This window comes from Salarias fasciatus (assembly GCF_902148845.1).
Source record: "Salarias fasciatus chromosome 7 unlocalized genomic scaffold, fSalaFa1.1 super_scaffold_4, whole genome shotgun sequence".
In the NCBI taxonomy this organism is placed as follows: domain Eukaryota; kingdom Metazoa; phylum Chordata; class Actinopteri; order Blenniiformes; family Blenniidae; genus Salarias; species Salarias fasciatus.
Genome location: NW_021941229.1, coordinates 8290919 through 8309937, shown reverse-complemented (window position 1 = coordinate 8309937; position 19019 = coordinate 8290919). Strand labels below are relative to the sequence as shown.

At 45.2% G+C, this 19019-nt stretch overlaps 1 protein-coding gene and 1 long non-coding RNA gene across 2 annotated transcripts; both read left to right on the top strand.

The window, feature by feature from the left end:
- The first annotated feature begins 2646 nt into the window (after positions 1-2646).
- Positions 2647-18486, top strand: LOC115382423 (uncharacterized). Its single transcript, XR_003930557.1, has 3 exons — positions 2647-2658; positions 8931-8935; positions 17834-18486. It is a non-coding gene; the product is annotated as an uncharacterized LOC115382423 (long non-coding RNA).
- On the top strand, positions 10606-18486 carry dusp4 (dual specificity phosphatase 4). The gene is made up of 4 exons (XM_030084134.1): positions 10606-11023; positions 12191-12318; positions 14800-15019; positions 17233-18486. Exons 1-4 carry the CDS (start codon positions 10654-10656, stop codon positions 17628-17630), a joined length of 1116 nt encoding a protein of 371 aa, XP_029939994.1. The 5' UTR covers positions 10606-10653; the 3' UTR covers positions 17631-18486.
- Positions 18487-19019: the final 533 nt, after the last annotated feature.

The window sequence follows — 19019 nt, the reverse complement described above, 5'->3', positions numbered from 1 at the left end:
TATTTATAGACGGCACGTTAAAGCAAAAGGGCACGAGCTGAATTGCTCCCAGCGAAAAACAGACAATGGGTATTTCTGGCAAAGTCAGGGTGGGTAATGCGGAGCGCTTTAAAAGAGCAAAATATCACGTCAGATCAGCCACAACACAATGAGATTAGCTGAGAGGTCCGGCGAACGTGGCTCGACCCTCGCATCCCAGATCCACTGTAATGCTATTTACTGGGTCGAGCTGGAAGCTAATATGGCGGAAAAAGTGGACGGTGTATTGGATTAAAGGAAGGAGACGGCGGCTTTTTCTACAATGTGAGGTTTCTGTAACCTGCGACAGCGGCGAGCCGGCATGCGGGGCGGGCTCCTCCGTCAGAATGGACCGGTTAAAGAAAGCCAAAGAAACTTGTTTCCTCACTAACTGCAGAAACAAATCAGCTGATGAGACCTTGAACTTTAAATGAATGAATAATTTGATCACTGATGCTGTTTAACATCAGTTTAAAGTAGCTAAAGACTCACGACCATCCAAAGGTCGCATCTATTATCCATCATCTAACTGAGTGCGAATTATGGACTCTCCGCACTGAGATCATAAAAATAGATTAACATCTACTGCTTATAGTGTTTTTCACCTTTACAGATTCTCTCTAATTGTTTTCCTCCTTTCTTTCCACCGTTAACATGGACACGAGTGTGAGTGTTTGAGTGCTGCCGACCTCTCCGAGGACTCTTGTGGTGTGATTCATGGTGTAGGTGAGCGTGCCCTCTGTGGGTTTATAGGCAATATGTGCTAAAACACTGATTCATCCGAACTAAAATAAAACACTGCTCCCGCCTCCATCGCCTCAGTATTTTTATCATTCCACAGATTCAGACTGGTTTTCGTCCAGCTGCCCATTTACACCAACATTTTAACAATCAGAGCCAAGCCCCGTTTTAATTTGACCGTCATGTTCCCAAAAAAAAAAGAAAAAAAAAAAAAAAGATGCGTTCATGTTAACATTCTGGATTCTGTTCACGACTGGTTCAAGTCAGTTTGCTACTGTAAACAAATCCTCCGATCTGAGGAAGAAGTGTGGGTGAGAAATGTTTGCTGGAGCCGTGACGTCTTCCCACACTGCAGACAGCAGTAAAAGGGCAAAAAAAAAAAAAAAGTGTAAATACTGCAAGTAGAAAATAGACAATACAGGCAGCTCACTGGGAGGAGTTAGACACATGATGGCAGCTTTTTCAAGTCAACCTGTGGTAACAGTCATTTTCTTTCCATTTAGGCCTCGACTGTGCAGGATGAGACGCCCATCAGATTTCACACACACACACACACACACACACACACACACACACACACACACACACACACACTGATCAGTGGGTTTAAAAACACCCCGGACGGTTTCTCCCGGAGCCTCGAAGGCAGGCGAGGAAGGAAAATGTTCCAGTTGTGTGTTGTTTAGCTCTGGTTAAGCTGACTGTCAAGCAAGCAATTGGGCAATTGACTCACTAGGCTGACAAAAGCACACCACACACACACACACACACACACACACACACACACACACTCAGACAGAGGAAATTCAATCACTTAAATGTGACCATGTCACATTAACAAGGACACTCCGCTTCCTCTCATTCCTCCCCCATTCATCTCCTGTCTCCCTCCTCCTCCTCCTTTTCTCACTCGTCCCTCCATCATGGTCAGCTGAGCTTCATCTTGTTTTCTAGAAAACACCAGATCAACTTCATTCACTGACTGAGTGAGTGTGTGTGTGTGTGTGTGTGTGTGTGTGTGTGTGTGTGTGTGTGTGTCTGTAGCTGTCATCTCCAGTCATATTTGCCCTGCTCGTTGCCGTAGTAACCACAGTTTCTGGCTGTACGACAATGGTGTCTCAATGGTTCTCAAACAAAAAAAAAAAAAAAAAATCACGACAGGTCGGTGACGTCAACCTCAGCGTGTCCGGTCGGATGCGGCGCCAGGTCGGCGGTTTGCTGGGCACGTGTTCGCCACGGCGAAATTTTAAGCGCCTAAACAGTCGCTTGGTCGGTGAACAAACTGTGTGTGTGTGTTTAAAACAGGTTTGAACGCCAGTCTGTTTCCTGTATTTAATCCCTGTGTCTGCTCCCCTTACACTGCCTCATACACACACACACACACACACACACACACACACACACACACACACACACCACACACACACACACACACACTCCTGATCTCTAATCCTCCTTCACAGACTACATTCATTCACAAACATGAGGAAGGAGGCGGAGTCATTCATACATCAAAACAACTTTACACTTAATTTAAAGAAGAGTGAGAAGTTTAAATAGAGGTTTGTTCAGTCCCTCAGATTTAGGGTCAAACTTGAATTTTAGTCCCAAGTGGACAGAAAATGTTGTTTGGACTGACACTTTTTATTCTCACAGTAAAGGAAACCCATCATGTCAGTGCAAAATTCACCTTTAAAATCAGTTTATTTGAGCTCATTAGGTCCATCTATACATTTTAATTAACTGACAACAGATTTTATGGCAAAATGCGTGTTGAGGATCAGCAGGACGCCATGAGCTGACTGGTTTCAAACTGCCGCGGTTGCAATACGAAGTGAAAACCGCGCTTCTGCACAGAGAGGTGACTCAGTGTGTTGTTTCTGCAAACGGCTCATTACAGTACTAGAGTATGAATTAAGTACCTGCTGCAGGATCGCTAAAGTGCATCTTTAAAGTGTTGTATTTATTTTCTCACACGTTAGACCAGACACGGACACGGACGTGGTTTAGTTGCCACACAGCGGTTATAACTGATCCTGAACTCACGGGACAGACTTCTGGCCTGGCCGACTAAAGATTTTGCAGAATGAAAACATTTGCAAACATGATATTGCAGCTGTGTGGAAGCTAGCTGTTTGCATTCACAAATATAAAAAACCAGATTGTGCAAAATACTTAGTTTATTCTGTAACGGAATGCTGTGCAGTATGATTTATTATCGCATCTGTTTTTGCAGTAGAGATGCTGCGCTACATTTTCTGAACTGGCCCACCACAACTTTTGTTTGCAGACTTTATTGTGACACACCCTTTGACTTCCTGACCAAATTCAGATTTATTTGCAGTAATGCTCTGATACGCTTGATAACTTCCTCATCCAACACTCGCTCTGCTGTGTTTGTGAGGGTTTTGTGGCCCATTCAGTCACACGGTGAATGAAAGCAGTTTTGGCACACGGGCCTTATGTTTGACACCCCTGCCTTAATAAAGCATGCAAAAATATCATCTGAAATCATCATTCATCATTTTAAATAAATCTCCTGCAAATGTCACACAAACATGAGCACGCAGTTTAGCATGTTTTATGCCGGATCTGAGTAAGCCGGGTTCTTTTTTTTAGAAAAATAAAGAGTAGCCTGAAATTTCAAACTGCATCTTTTTTCAAAGCAGTCCTCTAAACAGGAGGAGGGTCATGCGTTTGCATGATTATGTAACCCTCGCCTCACTTCTGTCTGGCATCTCAGCTGTCTGTGGACGTCGCAGCACCAGCCTGTTGATATAATCCAGACTGCCAAATATTAAAGCAGGCACGTCTGGACTCGTGCCCAAACTGTTAGACTGTATTTATGACGGGAAGGTACTTAAAAAAAAAAAAAGCTATGCTTCCTCCTGGCTCCCATCATGATGTTCTATCCGGTTCTCATTGACTGTGTGAATTAGGGAACTCAGTCTGAATGTTGTCGGTGTAACAGGAAAGTGTGTGTTTTTTTTTTTGTTTTTTTTTTGCTGCACACCTTCCCTCTGCCCCGGGGTTATCGATGTTTGAGGAGAATATGCACACATTTGAATTCGAGCTCACGGTTTTTATTCTCTGCTGCTTTGAGTATTCAAAACCCGCCGGGAGATTTGCATGAGGATGTCTGTGTGTGTCTGGAGAAGTGTGAGGGATTGGAAAAATAATAACCGGATGATCAACAGGTCATTTGACAGGTAAATGTGCGGAAATCATGTGTCATGTATTGATTAAAGTCACAACAAAGTCGGCGTCTTGCAACGCCTCTGTGATAGAATTGACCTTTATCGATTTTCCCAGGAGAACTGAGGTTAAAACTGAAAAATAAACACGCAGTTTCCCACAAACTGCAGCTCATTCATGGCAGAGCGTGTTTGTGCTCAAGGCTACGGAGGAAGCAGCCGATACAAAGGACAAATAAGGAAACGGGTGGGAGTAAACAGGCAGCCAGGCACATGCGTGTGTGTGTGCTGACAGTGTGTTTGCAGCAGCGTGTTCACTGGGTTACCATGTGAGGGGCCAGACAGGAAGGGATTCGGGACTGTGTGAGTGTGTGTGTGAGTGTGTGTGTGTGTGTGTGTGTGTAAGAAATGGGGATAAGCAGCTGGTGACCTGTTAGATGCATTACTTATTAACTCACACAGTCTCCACAAAGCAGCTCTAGACAAACATTACTCCCACTCGACAAAAGGTCGAAAGAGTCTCATCATGAAACTCGGAAGTTGATCCGACAAGACAAAGTAAAACTGAACTCGACAAGACGGAAAATTCACGGTGTCACTTCACAGATCCACACATAAAGGAACCAGAACATCAATGGAATTCATTCTAGCTGGATTCAATATTCAATTACTTTTAGAGATTGTACCTTTATTTATATTGCATCGAGAATTCACAACTGAAGGTCAAGACCTTTATAAAGGCTGGAAATGTGAAATGTTTCCTCAGAACAAGAAGATGATGTGTTGAGTTGAATTTGTTATTTTTTTTGTAATTAAACGACACGTGCACGCAGGGAACTCTGTAGGTATTAACAGTGGTGGCCATGCAGGAGCAGTGCTTCAGAAAAGTAGCATTTTCCTTCATCTACACGGAGAAGGAGCTGGAGTGTTTTCCAGAAGTTCCTCATTTAAAGCCATTTTTAAAAAAAGCGTTTTCAGTGACTCCAAACACCCATGTTGTGTGAACACCCAAGTTTTCCAATTTCACATGAAATCATCAGCACTCGTTATTTAGACTTATTAGCCAGCGCAGATTACAATCATCATATGAAACTAGTCCAGACTTTATATCTTCTGCCACCAGGAGTCGGGTGTTGTGTTTCAGGGTTTGTCTGTTTTTGACCCTTCATGGGTGACCCTCAGTCTGGATGTGAATGTGTGTGTGTTTGTCTGTCTGTCTGTGTTTGCCCTGGGATGGACTGGTGACCTGTCCAGGTGTGTCCTGCCCTCACTCCAGAGTCCCACGACCCTGAAAGAGGGATACACCACACGGCAGATGGTTGGATGGAATTTCTTGAAGCACCATTGACAAACATTGAATATTATCTGTTTTTCCATGTGGGTACGTCTCGGTTATGTCTTCATTTTAACTCATATAATCTCACTTTTAACTGTTAAATCATATATAGAATAATATCGATCAGCTCTGGCAGCCACTCACACGTAATCCATCCTTCTCTCTCTTTACTTTATTACTCCAACATTTAAATTTCTCTCTCATGTTTCCAGTCCATCCTCTCACATATTCATTCTGCCTTTTTCCTCACACACACACACACACGCTGTCCCTCCTCATGCCGTCCTGATCTGATCCGAGGGTACACACTCGCACATGGCAATCCACACAAACTCATTCATGAAAACGCAGCAGCACTCCGTCAAAGCTTAGCTGCCGGATTATAGGATTAAAGAGGACAGATTTAGAGTGTGTGTATACACATGCATGTACACATTTAATACATGTTTATGCGCCTGTGTGAGTGTGAGAGTTGTTGTTTTTTCATGGTATGCGGGGTTTAGGTGAACCTGCCTTGTGAATGCTGTGTTCTGCGTATGAAGGATTTTATTATAAAACAGCAGCAGCAGGTCTGAAGTCTTATCAGTGGCCGTCTGCTTATTGCTGAACTACATACGACTGGATTATGTGGTATTTTATTGAAATTCAGAATTATTTGGGAATGACAAAATCAGAATTTGAGCATTTTGAACCTCAACAATGACGTCCAGTTTTTGTTACGAGTCTCCCTGCGGCTCCGTTTCATTTTCAAGTGTAAACAGAAAACTTGTGAACAGTGTGAAAGTTGTTCAACAGCTTTTCCCTCCTGATAACCAGAAACCGTCTTTTCCTGCAAGTATCTGCACCCAAACAACTAGTGGTGAAGCATGACGTCACAGAAAAAAAAAAAAAAAAACCAGAAGGACAAACCCATCTAACTTCTGGTAATAATTTTCCTTGAATTTCACCCATAACTCAGGCCAGCCATGAGGAGCAACTGGTGCTTGGGTGACTCGCTGAAGGACGCAGTGACATGTGGACCGGAGGAGTCGGCCTGTGATGGACGACCCCGGGCACAGCTGGAAATCGCTCCACGCCGATGTGACCTTGTGTCAGCCTGTCAGCTGTCATCGCGCCATGTTGCTCTTTTTTTTTTTTTTTTTTCTTTGTGCAGTCTCTCCCCTGCATGCAACATATTAAATCACATTTTAGCAACAGAACTGTAGCAAAAAATGTGCCCGAAGACAGACGAGGAGTCCTCTGGCTGCGCCTGCTGCGTTACTGTAACACAAAGGCTGCTGGGGAGGAAAGACGAATAAAAACTGACAACATCAGAGAGAGAGAGGGGGAAAAAAAGACAGCCATGGTGGATGAGTTCAACAAAATGGGAGGAGGGAAGAAAATGGAGTAAATAAAAGTGGGAGGAAGATGGATGTTTACCAAAATACCCCCCTCGCTCCCTCCTCCCTCCCTCCCTCCTCCACTGTATTGATGGATGACGGCATGCAGGCGAGGGGATGAATGGACGGACACGAGGAGAGAGGGAGGGAGGGAGGGAGGGAAAAGGATGACATCAGTGTATCGCCTCACCCCGGCCAATCCCCTCGCAGCCCCCCCGGCCGGCTGCCTCCGCCCTCCCACACCTCTCTCTTGTTGCTACGGCAGCAGCAGCATCCCGCCTGCTGGAGACATTGTTTGGGGTTGATAGTAATGCGGCGTAGTGTGCGAATGCGTGCATGTGTGTGTGTCGGTGTGGGACGCTACTGGCTGCAGCCCTTCCTTCCATCCCTCCATCCCTCCCTCCCCACACCTCTCTGTCTCTCTCATCTTTTTTGTCTGCCTCCTCTTTCTTTCTGTCTTTCCCCCCGTCCTGCCCGCCGCTGTCTGGTCTTCCATCTTGCGTCTCACCTTCGCTCACCTCCCTCTGTTAACATCCAGCGCCGCTTCCATTCATGCTTTATTGATGCGGCAGTGCTCATACCAACTTTATAAATACATCAGTCTGGGTATAATCTAATTTGTTCTGCGTTTGGATTTCATTTGAGTGGAGTGGAGTGAAGAAAACCCAGTGAAGTACAGGTATGAGGGGATTTAGAGTCTCCGGTTTCTTTGAAAAATCCATAATTGTCCCCCTGATACGTCATTTAAGGACATTATATAATTCCAAAATAAACATTTTTAACAGTTTGAAGCACCTGTGCTTATTTACCCTAAAGAAATCATGGTTGATTCTGGAAAACTATATCAATTGACTAGGTCTGCACAATATACTGTGAATTTCTCATTATCACGATATCAGAGAGACAATAAACAATGTTTAGTGCTCTGTGTATTCATGCTCTGCAGGTCTGCTTATTTGATCAATCAGATAAAGCCCTGCTGACCCAGATAAACACCCGCTAGGTGGACGGCAGCGGGTAAAGTCACAAAACATGTCCAAAAAACAGCAAACAGTAAAAAGACAGAAAACATGGTGTTAACTGGAGGCAAGAGAAGGAGCACTGTTATTGGAAGGACAAAGAGTTGAACGTCATCTGTGTAAACGATTGTATTTATTAAAAGTCGTATTTTTGGAGCAATACTCAACATCATTGCATCAGATGGTAGTTTCATAATCAAAACACTGAACGAGACCCACACAGACCTGGTTATGTCATCTGACACTTCCAAATGTCTGAGAAAACACAAAAAAGTACACGTCCTCATTCTAGCACGAACACTCCCTTACTGGTTTTTGTATATCTGAGGGAAAGACGGGAGCAGTATCCTTTCATTTCGTTCCCGTCCGACCTTGGAGAGGGATTCATACCAGGAGGCTTCAAGGATCTTTTCATGAAAGGTCTCAGGAAAGATCCTGCTGAGCTGCCTGAGGAAGTGCTAAATCCAGGTCCTCGCTGCATCTGATTTAACCTCACGCAATGATGAGAGTCCGAGTTACTGTGGAACTCTTCTGAATCTGTGCAGCCTAACCTCACTGTTTATACGTGAAGGTTTAAAATTAAGACTGAAGTGTGAAGAACAACACGTCATATCAGCATGCATTAGTGTAATGCTACACTCACTTCAAGGTTCTGGTGCTTTTTATGAATTATTCTACCTCATGTACCATGAACATTCACACTTTAGAGCATCTCCTGCCCACAAACTGATATAAATTCAGCTGAACTGAATGAATCACCTTCAGTGATGCACAATATTAAAACAGTTGCATTTTGGACATTTTTTACTTGTTTCTTTACGCAGCAAGTAATCAGACTTCATTTACAATTCTAATCAGTTTCTTGAACATTACTGTATGTATACCGCAAGATTTTAGCAGTTTTAGGGCTAATTTTTGAATGTCTATCACATTTTCTCCTTGAGCTTGAGGCTTTTTGCTGACTGCAGCCTCATTTCTACAATATGCACACGAAGAATCTCCAATGACTTCCAGCTGGTTGCAAACTGGCATCTTCTGTGTTGTTTTAACACTGCCGCCAGATTATACAAGTATTACAGGAGTTACGTCCTGGAAAGACTCATCAAAGTAAAAATCAGACTTGATCATACTGTGTTTGGCCTACGCATAATTCAAACCTTCATTTCCCCATCTAAGCTTACTTATATAAGGTGCTTTTCAGAATGATGCTGCCTTTCAAGGTATGCTGGCCTGTCTCTTTCAGCTTTGGTATTTATCCATCTTGCAATCTGTCTGTTTGTGTCAGATTGTCTGCGTTTTCATCCTGTCATCCACCGCCGGAGCTGGTCTCGCTCCCCCTCGTTACCATGGAAATGAGATCAACATGCAAATACCTGAGCACGCTCGCTAAGGCCGTGTGATGGGAGATGCAAATTGCATCCGCTTGTAGGATTACACACCCACACAAGCACACACGCACAGATGCACACTCAGACGTATATACACGCACGCACACACGTAAGCACACCCGCCTGCAGGCCACCACAACAACCACACTGAAGTGATCCATAGGTGCAGCAGTGGTTGTAACGCTGGGTTTCAAGGGAGACTGAATTGATACAGAGAAGCGTGAACTAAACGTGTCGTGATCACAGCCTTTTGGTCACTCCAGTACAGTCCACTCCAGCTACATTGAGGGGCACTATTTATTATCAAATAAGAAAATAAATTATTAAAATAAAAACTTGTTTCATGTACGGAATTTTGTCATGAAATCAGGATATTAAATTTGCATCTAATGGTTACGTTACTGATGATTATGTTGTTTTATGATGGATTTATACTTTGTTGCTGGAAAAAAGCAGCATTTTGAGCTCGTATTTGTAAGCACATAACAGATCATTTCAAAATTGCTTGTTTCTGTATATGCGTCCCACACTGTCGGTGGAAATGAAATGGATAAAAGTTGTAAACCATCATTGTAATTTTCACTGATGTCAATATTTGAATGCACATTTTCTTGAAATGTAATGTTTTATTCACTCAAATGTGTTTTATTTTACAGCATGAAATAATGAGTCACTTAACCAAGTCTAATTGATCTGATTCAATAACCGTGAGAGAAACAAGAACATTCCTCGATGGAGATCTGAATAAATCATGTGTTGAAATAAATTACTTAAAATGATTTTTTTTTTTCAATTTAATGATTCAGAGAAATAGAAACAGGCGTAAAAAATTAATGATTTAATTTAGTTTTCCTCCCACGATTCCAAAAAAAAAAAAACAAAGTGCATGTGAGGGTAACAGCTGTGTTTGCCCTGTGATAGTTAGTGGCAGAGAGAGCAAACTTTCAAACTTTTTTTTTTTTTTTTGGGGGGGGGGGGGGGTAGTGTTAGGAAATGTGACCAAACAAATGGCAAAATAAATAAATAAATAGAAAAAAAACATTGAGGAAAAATGTAGTGTCTTATTTCAGGGAGACGTGAATATAATCTGCCGTTAAATGCTGTTATCATGTGTTTATTAGCTGGTGAAAGCAGGGAGTTTAATCTCCGACCGCTTCATTGATGTCTGTCTTTTTTTTTTTTTTTTTTTATGAATGAACGGCAGAGGAGGAAAGGGCACGCGGAGCTGCTCGCTCTGCCATTGGCTGCTCGCTGGTTGACGTCACCTCCGCCGTGACGCGATGTTACCCATTCATAAAAAAAAAAAAAGGAAAAAAGAGAAAACAGTCCTGTGGAGAAACAGAAGGAGAAAAGAAGGAGAAGTCAGCGGACTGCGCGTGCAAACTAGTGCGGCTGCCATGCGCGAGACGATGCGTGGATAGAGGGAGAGGCGCTACAGGGGAATCTGCCGCTTCTCTCCGGGTTTTTGGGAGGAGGAGAAGGAGGAGGAGGAGGAGGGTGGGGGCGCGGAACCAAACGAGAAGCGAGAGACCAGTGACAGCAGCGCAGTCGACGACAGCCCGCGAGACGAGGCGCGCCATGGAGGACCTGTGCGAGATGGACTGCACGGTGCTGAAGCGCTTCCTGAAGGACGACGGCGCCAAGTGCCTGCTGCTGGACTGCCGCTCGTTCCTGGCGTTCAGCGCGGGCCACATCCGGGGCGCCGTCAACGCCCGCTGCAACACCATCGTGCGCCGCCGGGCGAAGGGCTCCGCGCTCAGCCTGGACCAGATCCTGGCCGGGGACGAGGAGGTGCGCGGCCGCCTGCGCTCCGGGATGTACTCCGCCGCGGTGCTGTACGACGAGAGGACGCCGGACTCGGACGCGGTGAAGGAGGACAGCACCGTGATGCTGGTGCTCAACGCGCTGTGCAGGGACTCCGCGGGCACGCGCATGTACCTGCTCAAAGGTAAATTACGCACATTTTACGCACATCTTGCAGGCTGGGGGTGTTGAGGGAAATACAGATTGTTCTGCACAGCTGGAATAAAATAAATTAAAAGAATTATTAATCCAGCACTTGTTTTTTTTTTTTGATTCAGTGTTAATATTTCTGTCATCAAGAGGGACATAAATAATCGTTATTATTACAACTGCACATCTAATATACACTGATGTATATTGGAACATAAAAACTACTGTCACTTAAAGAAACAACCTAAAAATTCACATTGAGTTAACTAAATATTGATATCTCTCCTGAAATTGAACCAAATTATACAAATTCACTGAATTTTAAAATATAGTATGTAGTCTGTCAGTAATAATAATGCATTTGATTCTTAAAAGTGACAGATTTTATGAAGGGAATGATGTTCCCCTCTCTCATGCAGGTTATTTCTATTTATAATAATAAAAAAAAATTAACTACTGAATGATGTTTGTGGCATGAAGCTGTAGGATGACAGATCCTGCTGTCTGCCTGCTCTAATTCAGTTCTCCTCTCCATATCTACATATTTCTTTGTTGTACTCTCATTCACTGGCGTCTCCACACACGCACACGCAGGCCAATGGCTGCCAGCTGAGTGAATGAGGTAATGCTGATGCGTAGAAACCACCTCAAACCGGAGAGACTCGCAGTGACACACATGATCGTCTCACACAGATTCGGGGCGCTCGTCACCGACGGCGAGCAGTCAAAATCGAGCACCGACACACAGCGAGAGATGCTGCAGATGCTGTCCCTCCTGTGTGTGTGTGTGTGTGCATGTGCATCCCGATGATGCAGACGTCTTGAAGCACCAGTTTGTGTGTATGTGTGTGCGTATGTGTGCGTGCGTGTGGCTTACAGGGATTCCTTGTTAATCTGATTTGATGCTTGAGGTGCAGATGGTCGGCCTGCAGATGTTTTGCACAGGGTGGTGAAGTTGCACAGAAAGTCGACACACAGCAGAGGTCAGAGGGTTCTCGTCCTGTGCGTCCGTGGCGTTTTCGATGCATTCAAACCCCAAATGAAAAGCTCCAGCTGAAGCCAACCACCAGCGATTCACCACAGGATTACTCAAATCTACAGCTGCCTGTAAAATCACTCCACTAAGCACAGCCTGCTTGTTCTGTTTTGTTTTTTTTTCCAGGAGGATACGACCGGTTTTTCACAGAGTATCCGGAGTTTTGCTTGAAGACCAAATCCTTACCGTCCCTCAGCAGCCAGTCCAGCATCGACTCGGCCTGCTCGTCGTGTGGGACGCCGCACAACGACCAGGTAAGAGCAGCAGCAGCAGCGCCTCACACCGTGCTGAATGGGGCTTTTCACTGTGATGTAAGTGGAGTGTGTGTGTGTGTGTGTGTGTGTGTGTGTGTGTCCTCTGTAACACTCACACAAGACGACAGACAGCATGAGAAGCGGATTTTATCACCAGTGATATTAGAGCTTGATGATATTTCCAAGATTTTCAACAATCATGTGGCCATCATCATCATCATCATCATCATCATCATCATCATCCTCATCATCATCATCATCATCTGCTGCATTTTATTGTAAATATAAACCCCCAAAAATAGCAAAATTTGAATCTTCTCAGTCTTATATTGTTCAGAAACTGTTAAAATTGTTTCTATTTATTCATCAAGTAAAAAGCCATCTGTTATTGGGAAAGATGTGCATTTCCTGGGAATTTTAGACTTACGAATGCCACATTCAAAATTCACATCCATTCATTTTATCTCTATATAGACGTTCGCTTTAATATGACCGTCAACAAAAAGTGCAAAATGTTAGTCGTCAGTGATCTTGTTTTATATTTATTAGCCTCTTCATGAGCTAAGGAAGCAGGAGCGCCTCAGCAGGCCTGGCTGAGACAGTCGGCCACGGATCCCCCTCCTGCGCCTGCAGCCTCGCCGCCGTTCGCGCCATCAGATTGTACGCTCACGGTCACATGCCGCCTGGGCTTTAATTGCAGTGGAACGCACAGGAAGGGGAAGGGAAGGAGGGGGAGGGGGTGGGGTGGGGGGGCAGACAGACCCGGCCTCTGTGTGTTTTCTAAGAAAGAGTCTGCGGCCACATCAGGTGCGTTGCGTTTCCGCCTGTCGCTTCCTGCCGCGGCGTGACGAATCCCATGCATCCGGGATGAAGATACCTGACTGCCCCCCTCTCCCCCCTCCACCCTCCTCCCCCTGTCCTCTCCCCTGAGCGCCATCGATCATTTCCTGACGCCGTGTCAGTACCCAGTTCGTCAGCGGCGGTGACACAAACGGAGCGAGCGGCTCCCGTCGATAAGTACAGACCGCCCGCCGCCTGACCTCGCCGGGCCCACCAGCAGCCCGCCCTCGCACGGCAGTGCTCCGAGATGTAGGTCGCAGGATGGAGCCGTGGCAGCACCGGGGGCTTTAAGGGCGCCACAAATTCAACAGCCTCTAATGATGAAAGATTCTGCTGAGGCAGAGAAGCGTGAAAATATCTCGCCGAGGATAAGCAAGTGGTTGTTTCACACCGATTATCAACGCTTGATTAGATACCAAACTGCCTCATGCAGATCAGAATAAAGGACCCAACTGGAATCGGTCCATAGCAAGCCTTTTCTCCTGTGTGCTGGTTATATATTAACAAACTGCCCGTGAGTCTTTAAATCCGGACTGTAAACCAAATGCAAATATAAATAAAAACAGTAAAACTGTTTTAAAAGAATGTATTTTCATCGTATTTCTTCTGGAAACGCTCTGATCTGCCACCAGCTGAACCCAAACAGCCATCATGTGCTTCATCAGTTTGCTAATCATTTCAACCACAGCACCAGATCTTAATGTTCTCTTTGAACTCTTCAACTTACTTGTTGCAAAACCAGCAATTTCCACATCTTAATGAGAATTAAACAGAATTTTCTGTTTAATCTATTTAGATGCTTTTACTTCCTGCGACATGTGCTTTCATTTGAATGGAAGTAATCTTTTCTGATTAACCATTTCCTCAGTTCAGACCCCAAAGTATGACTTCGGTCGGCTTTAATTCTACTTTTTTCCGAGCCTTGACGTCAACACGGGCGTCACAGAGCGTGGCGAGAGATAACAGGGGAGCATCCGGCCGCTTTCTGCGAGCTCAGGACGCTCACATGAACCCAATTACCAGCTGTACTAAGAAGCATTAAAAAGGGACAATAAACTGTGGAGGATGTTGGGAAGGCTGCGGCTCAGGAGCTCAGTGTTGACGCTGAGAAGTGGGCCAACATGGCGGTGGAAACCATCACTTTATTCTCTTTAGCTGTCTTAGATTATTGCGTGGGACTCATGAAGGGATGACTTTAAAATGTTTCTACGTCGAGGCCTGTGCCACATTTGTTACCCGGTTGGTTTAAAGTGACAGAAACCGGATGACCCCGTACTGAACGAACACATTCACGCAAATAATAAGCAGCTTCTGTCCGACGAGAGCGACCCGCTAATGAGATTAATAAAATATTTAAAGCAGGTCACGCTCACGCTGAAGTCATCTGCTGTGTGGCCTCTGCTGATCCATCAGACACTCGCTCCTTTGTCTGGCTTTCTACACCGGATTTTTATCTCGGCCTCGCCACTTGGCGCTCCGGCGCTGTCTGTGGCGGCATTTTCTGATCAGCTAGAACTCCATTAGTCTTTAAATCATACAGTGAGAGGGGTCAGAAAGCTAATCATTAAAATGATGTGAGGGTTGAAATATAAGACCGGTGAACAGAATAACAGAGAACCGATGATCTTGTGGTTCCTCCAGGGTGGCCCCGTCGAGATCCTGCCCTTCCTTTACCTCGGCAGCGCCCTCCACGCCTCCAAGAAAGAAGTCCTGGACAGCATAGGGATCTCCGCCTTGCTCAACGTGTCGGCCGACTGCCCCAACCACTTCGAGGGGGCGTACCAGTACAAGTGCATCCCCGTGGAGGACAACCACAAGGAGGACATCAGCTGCTGGTTCCTGGAGGCCATCGAGTTCATAGGTCAGTGCTCAGGGCGTGTGGAAATGTATGGAGTTTGTTTTTTAAGTCACATAATGGGTATTGAAAACATAAAACTGGTGACCCGTCCAGGGTGAACTCTGCTTTTTCTGCATTTTCTACTAAAAATATAATAAATTTAAGTAATGGGACTTTTACCGTGGCAATTTTTGATCATTTTATAATCCAGTTTGTCCTAATTTTTACAGTTTTTCTCATAATTACCACAATGCTACTCTGAAAATGTCAGAATCTTGTTTTTCTCTCCTCCTGTTGAAAGAGACTCATTACACCACCTAGTGGTATAAAATGGTATTGCGAGATAGGACAGAAGCTAATGGGTCGTTTTTCTAATTTTCATAAAAATCTCTGGACCATAACACATTGATTCCTCATATCTGTTAGTTGTTTACAGTATTTTTTGAATGCTGTGGACTACAAACAAGACAGATTGTCTTGCCTTGTTGTTGTTTCTTGCTCAAGAAAATAAACAGTTTGTGTCGCGTGAAGGCGGATGATGAAACATCCCTTCATCTGTCCCAAATCATTTGTTATTCACGAAAAATCTCAGCAGACTTTGCAGAGGCAGAAACAAACAAACTGACGTAATGGGGCAGAATGAAATATTCCTGTGAATGACTCCGCCGCTACGTGAGCTTGTCATTGTATGCTTAGTGGGAACAAACGTGAGCTTTGCGGTTGATTTGCATATCCACGCCGTGCAGAGATGGTGTGTGTAGTTCCTGTGCAGTGTGTGTGTGTGTGTGTGTGTGTGTGTGTGTGTGTATTTGCGAGCATGTGTGTGTGTGTGTGTGTGTGTGTGTGTGTGTGTGTGTGTGTGTGTGTGTGTGTGTGTAGGTGCTGGTATGCGTCATAGCTAGCTGCTGTGGGACCAGAGTCTGACTCATCCACTGTTACCCGGCGAACAGACGCTGTGGCAGAGTTACCTGAAATCCGTCTTTCTGTGAGGAAAAATAAAGACACATTAAGAAAAACAAGAAGAGGGAGAGACAGTGGAGCTAATACGGCGTCACACAAGCGTCCTTCAGTCCCACGTAATTCTGCTCATGTGTGCAAGAGGTCGCGGCGTGAAATTTCAAGCACCTTTTTATTCAATTGGAAGATAAACGTGTGGCCGGCAGTAGTGGAAAATTAGATCAACTTCATCAACGCGCCCAAAAAAACACAGCAAATGAAGCTCCTCCACCGTCTTCCTCACATTCTGCGTTTCTAATTTCCTGCATGCAGACCAGGAATGTTCAACAAATTGAGTTTCTGCGAACGTCTCCCTCAAACCGTCGGCAGAAATTCGGTTATTGTCAGTAACGAAGTAACGACATCAAGCCGTACTTAAAGAGGCAGGACTATAAATAGGGCGAGGGGAGGAAGTGTGAACCAGAAGCTGATGACTCAAATTTTGCTCTATGAGTGTGTGTGCGCGCGCGTGTGTGTGTGTGTTGAGTTTAACGTGATTGGCTGCTTTCTCACTTTGAGGTTAGTTATCAGCCGGACTGCGCGGAGCGGGGAGGGGAGGGCATGAAAGAGCAGAAAGGAAAGATTGCGAGGAGAAGCCTCGCTCTCCATCTGTTATCAGAGTTTCTTCATGTTCGCACTGACTCACCACGAAAAACTGTTTTGGATGCATTTTGTGTTGATGTATCGAGAATAGATGCACACAGTTCCAACGAGAGCGCTGAGAAGAACTTTAATATACTGTTATGAAGGATAAAGAAAATCTTTCGATGTTTTAAATGCTGAACGCATTTTTCTAAATTCTGTTGTTTTCAGCTAAAAATAGGACGAATTGCTGTATTTTTTTTTTATTCCTGATTCATTTTAGCTTCACAGCCACGAGGAACATAATCTGGTTTTTGTTTCAAGGAAATGCTATGAATACTTCTAAAACAAGTATATTTTATTAATCAACTACCAATTCAAGAGAAGATCTTTTTTCTTTTTCTCCTGTAACTTTTATTTAGCCTTTCGGGTTATGAGTTAAGATGTTTGGTCAGTAAAACCAGAAACTGTCTCGATGCTTGATAAACACCAACTGTGGTTCTAATTGTAATTTTGAGTGTTTTAAACTCATTACCTTGCACTAACCTTACAAATTCATTTAATCTTCTGCTTTTTTGCTGTTTGAAATGTTAATATTAACTCATAAAACCTGAAGTTAGACGAAACCCCTCTGACCTCTGACCCCCGTCTCTCCTCAGACTCCGTTCGGGACTCCAGCGGTCGGGTGCTGGTCCACTGTCAAGCGGGCATCTCCCGCTCCGCCACCATCTGCCTGGCCTACCTGATGAAGCGGAAGCGCGTGCGGCTGGACGAGGCCTTCGAGTTCGTGCGCCGCCGCCGCAGCATCATCTCGCCCAACTTCAGCTTCATGGGCCAGCTGCTGCAGTTCGAGTCGCAGCTGCTCGCCACCTCCTGCGCCGCCGAGGCCGCCGCCACCGCCAGCCCGCTGCTGGGACCCAAGTCCAGCTCGGCGGCGGCGGCGGCGGCAGTGGCGGCCTCCTCGCCCACATCGCCGTTCATCTTCAACTTCCCGGTGTCGGTGGTGAACCCGGCGTACCTGCACCACAGCCCGCTCACCACCTCCCCCGGCTGCTGATGGACGGACTTTGTTATGGACCAGTTCAGTACGTCGACATGCTTCCAGGGCGGTGGAGGCGAGGAGAACCGACACGGTGCCTGATTTAGAAAAAAACAAAAAACAAAAAGACTGAAAAGACTAAGAGGGTTGAAAACAAACGAACAGTTTTTTTAAACTGGCGGGCCGGCCGCCGCTCCTCACAGTCCAGATGAAACCCAAAGTGACCAGAAACGCGGCGGCGGCGTGTTGGACTGATGTTTACTGGAGACGTTTCCTCTCAGCTGGAGACGGCAGCACAGCGGCTGCGGCGGCGGCGAACACAGAGACACACTGACACACAAACTCCCACACAGAGAGGCACGAGCAGCAGATACACACTCTCCTCTCCGTCTCTCTCTGCGTCTCTCCCACACACACACACACACACACACACACACACACACACACACACACACACACACACACACACAAACACATTCATGACTACCAAACTGAATAAGCTCAGTATGAAGACGTGTGTGTGGGGGGGTGTTGCCATGGAGACGACAGGTCTTTAGGAGAGGAGATGGACACAGGAAGGAAGGAGGAATTTTAAGCACCCTGCTCTTTCCCCTTTGGGTGTCCCTCCTGTTTGCCAGACAAAAGAGATGGATGAAAAAAAAAAAAAGGAAATGGTGATAGAAAGCAGGTGCTCTGACCGGAGCTTCCTCTCTCCCCCCCACACACACGCACACACCTTCCTCTCCTCTCATCTCCTTTTCATCCCTTTATATTCCCTCCCTCCCGCTCATCCTCTCATCTCTGCCTCTCATCTCTCCTCTCGGCTCCGCATCTCTTCCCCGAAGACGCCGGATAAATAAGAGTAGATGCCAAATAAAAGGCAGACGGAGCGGGAAACACCTCGTCGCAGACTTCAGGAAAACCCTCCTTGCTCCGGAAAGAAAAAAGAAAGGAAAGTGGCATGGAAGAGATGAAAGCTCGGAAAGGAGAGTGTTTTCTCAGCTGGTGACGATCGTAGGACAGTTTGTCTTTTTGATGTCAGAGGGCCGACGTTAGAGCAGCAGCACACCGACCAAAACGGCCATTTACGGGACCGAGATGACGGTTTTTCATCGCCTTTTGATTTGACTCCATGAGAAATAAGGCTTGATTAGATGAGCAACCTTAAACAATCAAGTTGAAGTTAATATTCAGCTACACTGAAGCCTACATTGCAATAAAATGCCTAATATTAAAAGAAACAAGGACACGTGGTGGTGTAGCTGGATTCTGTGGGGGGTCAAACAGTTAGTACTGTTATTTAAACATATATTTTTTTTTATGAAATTTGTTCTGAATTACTAATTAAAATTGTATTTTGTTACCTTGACTAAATTGCGGCTCTAAACTGGATAAATTTTACATAAA

Coding starts and splice junctions, on each gene's coding strand:
- dusp4 (XM_030084134.1), top strand. CDS start 10,654: ATGGAGGACCTGTGCGAGATGGACTGCACGGTGCTGAAGCGCTTCCTG. Junction 11,024..12,190: donor GCGCATGTACCTGCTCAAAG/GTAAATTACGCA, acceptor TTTTTTTTCCAG/GAGGATACGACCGGTTTTTC. Junction 12,319..14,799: donor GGACGCCGCACAACGACCAG/GTAAGAGCAGCA, acceptor TGGTTCCTCCAG/GGTGGCCCCGTCGAGATCCT.